General features: G+C 65.2%; 1 protein-coding gene across 1 annotated transcript in view; it reads right to left on the minus strand.

The window, feature by feature from the left end:
• ANKRD55 (ankyrin repeat domain 55) overlaps positions 1-4,302 on the minus strand; it is a 97,591-nt gene that overhangs the window by 45,223 nt on the left and 48,066 nt on the right. The window contains exons 6-8 of the mRNA XM_015562614.1: positions 2,302-2,430; positions 1,469-1,703; positions 1,024-1,049 (exon numbers count right to left, since the gene is read on the minus strand). Of these exons, the coding sequence (XP_015418100.1) occupies positions 1,024-1,049; positions 1,469-1,703; positions 2,302-2,430 (390 nt within the window). The remainder of the gene's footprint in view (positions 1-1,023; positions 1,050-1,468; positions 1,704-2,301; positions 2,431-4,302) is intronic.

A 4,302-nucleotide genomic window follows, 5' to 3' on the forward strand; every position in this document is an offset into this window, starting at 1 on the left:
CCCCGGGGACGCTCGCCCTGGGCGCCTGCCTCCCTTCTGCCTCTCATCTCGGGTCCCACGTCCTCGTCCTCCCAGGCCAGGGGCTGATGTCCTCGCTCAGCGTGTGGCAGCAACACGGGAAGGCTGTCCGGAGCCGGTTCTGGAAGGATTCGGGGCAGGCAGCTTCCCAGCCCACCTCCCCCAAGGCCGTGTTCCCCTTCCGGCTGTTCCCTTTCTCCCGTGACTGTGGCCCTCAGCCCCCCACGGCCTGCCTGCTGGGACCCGTGCCCACCTGCTGGGACTCGCCCGCCTGCTGCCTCGTCGCCCTTAGCCAGCTGGAAGCAGTCAGAACAAGTCGCCGTCCCTTATCACCAAAAGGCCGGGATGTTAGGTCAGAGAGAACCCAGGATCGGATACATGCAGACATGTGATGAGACAATGGACTTCGCCTGGACGCCTGCTGGGACTCGCCCGCCTGCTGGGACCCGCGCCCCTGCCCTGGAAAGGCCTGCGCGCAGCAGGGAGAGGCATCCTGACCGAGTCAGCCCTCAGCCACCTCTGCTCTGAGGCTGCGGTGCCACCCGGAAGGTTCTGTCCCCAGGACTCAGGTGTCTCATGTCCAGATGCAGAACAAGGGGCCGCTTTGCGCCTCCGTGAGCGGGTAAGAGCCACACGGCCCACGCGGCCCTCAGCTCACGCTCAGCGCTCTCATGTCGGCGTATCACCCTGTCCTCCCTGAGCGACGCCTCCCCACGCAGAGCTCAGTGGAGCATGGCCCCCGGGGGCCCCAGGGCGACCGTGGGGGCGCCTGCGGGAGGCTCTCTGCCCGGAGACAGGGGAGGGGCCACTTGCTGCCCATCACCCGGGGCCGAGGCTCCATTTCTGGGCCCTGTCCTGGCCCGCGGACACCTCTCTAACGACGGGCTGCCAGGTCCCGGGCTCTGACACAAAGCCCCTACTGTGCGCCTGTCGGTGCGAACCTACTGCCCTGATGACGTAACTCAGGAGGAAGGAGACAAAACTCCTGTGAGAGCAGCTGCTCACCGCAGGGAGCTGGGCAACACTGCGCCCTGGGGCACGGAGGGCAACCGGAAAACGGACAATGTGACAGCGCGCCCTCCGCCTCTCCCTCCTCCCCACGCCTTTCCTGCCCCGCGGGAGCAGTTCACATCGTCCCTGCACACGTGTGAGCGTGGCTGGCAGGAGAGGGGCCAGCACATGTGTGAGCGTGGCCAGTAGGACAGGCGGTCCCAGCACATGTATGACCGTACCAGTAGGACAGGCGGTCCCAGCACATGTATGACCGTGGCCAGGACAGGCGGTCCCAGCACACGTATGACCGTGGCCAGGACAGGTGGTCCCAGCACACGTATGACTGTGGCCAGTAGGACAGGTGGTCCCAGCACACATATGACTGTGGCCAGTAGGAGAGGTGGTCCCAGCACACGTGTGACCGTGGCAGCAGGAGGGGTCAGTTGGGTCCCCTAACCTTGTACGTGTGGAGAGGGTGGCAGCTCCAGCCCCTCCCGCCCCCGGTACCTGTCGTCCACGTCCAGAGCCTGCAGGTTGCACTCGGGGACGCGGGCCAGTTCGGTGATGATGTCGCTGAAGCCGGCGGCTGCGGCCATGTGCACGCAGGTCTTCCCGCTCTCGTCGTCACAGTTGATGATGGACGGGCCCTGGTGGTGGCTCAGGATGATGGAGCACAGCAGCCTGTTCCCGCTCTGGGAGACGCAGAAGCCCCTATGCAGCTGCTGCACCAACTCCGTCTGCGTCTCCCGCCTGTGGGTCTCCTGCCTGTGGGTCTCCCTGACTGTGGTCTCCCCGCCTGTGGTCTCCCCGCCTGTGGTCTCCCTGCCTGTTTGATCCCTGGCGCCAGTTGGGGTGTGAGCGCGAGGCAATCAATGGATCTCTCTCTCTCCCCTCCCCCTCCCTTCCACTCTCTCTAAAATTCAATGGAAAGAATCCCCTTGAGTGAGGATTGAAAAATAAAGAACAGGGGTTCCCACCCCAAAGAGCCCAGCGCAGCAGGCATGGAGGGTCTGCTAGGGGCCCCCTGCCCGGCCCACCAGGTCCAGGTCAGCGGCTCTGAGAGCAAGTGGCACCCTAAGGTCTGTAACGGCCCCTCTGCACCCTGGCAGGGTGTCCTCTCACCAGCTGACGCCCCCACATCCTCCCAGGGGCAGGCTTGCTCTCCCGGGGACACGGATGGGGGAGGAGACCAGGTGAGCCTCCCTGTGTAAACGTAGAAACTGCCTCTGAGTGTGAGGCTGCCTGTGGCCACCCACTCCCGGGCTGGACACGCAGGTCAGCAGGCCCTACCTGCACCGCCCAGTGCAGAGCCGTCTTGAAGTCCTTGTCCACCAGGGTGGGGTCGGCCCCCCGTCTCAGCAGGACCTGGGTGTGCTGAGGCTGGTTGTGGAAGGCTGCCCAGTGGAGGGGGGTCATTCCCTGGGAAACAAGATGGGGGTGAGCAGAGCATGGGGTGGGGGGAGCCCCCCGTCGGCTCACTCACTCCTCACATCGTTCGTCCAGCTCAGGTCCTGAGCGGCTTTGTGCTGCGGACACTTGGGAAGTGAGGGCAGCGAGACCCCTGCCCCCACGGGACTGCCCTGTGGGCGCGGAAGACGGACAGCACGCCCTCACGTGAGCCGAAGGGCCGCTCGGATCGCCGGATGCTGGAGACTCACGCAGAGCGCAGAGCCCCCCGGAGGAGGGACCGGGCAGGGCTGAGCCGGGCGGGCAGGACGTGGCTGGCCCGTGTCACCCGAGCTCCCTGCTGGCCGAGGCCTGAGCGTCCGTGTGCTATCCCCTCCACACCAGCTCTGGGTGAGTGACGTGAAGTCACCACGTCCACCAAACTGTTCCCTCCTCCTCTAGGGCATCAGGCCACACTGCCCAGCCTCCCCACGGGCCCTGAGGCACGAGACCGAGTCCTGACCATGGACACGTGACCATGGACACACACCACTGCCACGTGAGCGCAGCCACGAAGCCTCCCAGGCCGGCCCAGAAAACCAAGCCCACGTGGCCCGCACACATCTCTCCTCCCTCCCTGTCAGCTGGAAGCCGCGAGAGCCGGCTGCAGAACGTGCTGGAACCTCCTGTTAACAAGCCCGAGGCCCCTGGCAGGTGGCACAGGGCCATCACAGCCACCAGCGCCGGGCGGTGTGGCAGGTCCCTCTGCGTCTCAGCTTGTGCAGAGGAAGCCGGGAAGCCCACGTCGTGCGCGAGCGGAACTGGGTCTGGGTGTGGGGCCCGCCGGGCACTGGTGTTGACGTGGCCCCGGCCAGCTCCGTGTTCCACATCGTTAGATCGTGGTCTGCGCTCAAGTTTCCAGCTCCAGCCTCTGACGCGGAGCTTAGAGAGGGTTTCCTAGAATGGGCTCCATGTGGACAGGGAGGCGGGGAGAGCGCATGGACTTCTCAGGTCGTTCCCACGGCGAGCGAGCCACGGGGTCCACGCGTCCCAGGGCTCCTCATGGCCACACCAGCCCCTGGGCTTAGGGATCAGGACTCAGGGGAGGGGATTCTTTTTACTCCGTGTGGACGTCCTCTCGCGGGTCGAGGCCGCCAGCGTCTGTCACTGGCTTTGGTATGAAGTGGCTCCCGTACCTGGGACCAGGGCATCAGGACGACCGAGCGGCTGAGTGGGAGCCCAGAGCCCGGAGCGGGCACAGCGCCGAAAGACGCCGGCACAGGGAGGACCACCCGGCCCCGGCTGTGCCTCTGACTTTATAAAACCCGGCTCTGCCTTTTCAATCCGACACGCGGGCAGGGACGGCGGAGCAGGACCCCTGGTCTGCGAGGATAGTGGTCCCCGAAGCACCACGGAAACCGCAGGCCCCGGAGGCCCAGGCCCACGGCCGCCTCCACGCGCCCCGTGCTCCACGAGGCAAGAATCGGTGCGAACGTCGCTGCGATGGAACTGTGATGACAGTTTAACCACAACCTGCTCACCGTGGTCCCCTGAGCACAGGCTGCAGGAGTCGGTCTCACAACACCGCCCCCCCCATGCTCCGTGCGGGGCTGGGGCGGGCACGGCCATATTTCATACGCCTGCTTGGTGCCGAGAGCTTCAAATACGTTACTCACTGAATCTCTTTGTAAGATACATTCTTATTGATTTCAGAGAGGAGGGAGAGGGAGAGAGAGAAACATCAATGGTGAGAGAGAGTCGTGGATCGGCTGCCTCCTGCTGCTATCGAGCCCGCAACCCATGTGCCCCGACCGGGAATCAAACCGTGACCTCCTGGTTCCTCGGTCGACGCTCGACCACTGATCCCCGCCGGCCGGGCTTTCAGCCGCCTCCTGTCCGATTCTC

The sequence above is a fragment of the Myotis davidii genome, unplaced genomic scaffold (assembly GCF_000327345.1).
Source record: "Myotis davidii unplaced genomic scaffold, ASM32734v1 scaffold496, whole genome shotgun sequence".
In the NCBI taxonomy this organism is placed as follows: Eukaryota; Metazoa; Chordata; class Mammalia; order Chiroptera; family Vespertilionidae; genus Myotis; species Myotis davidii.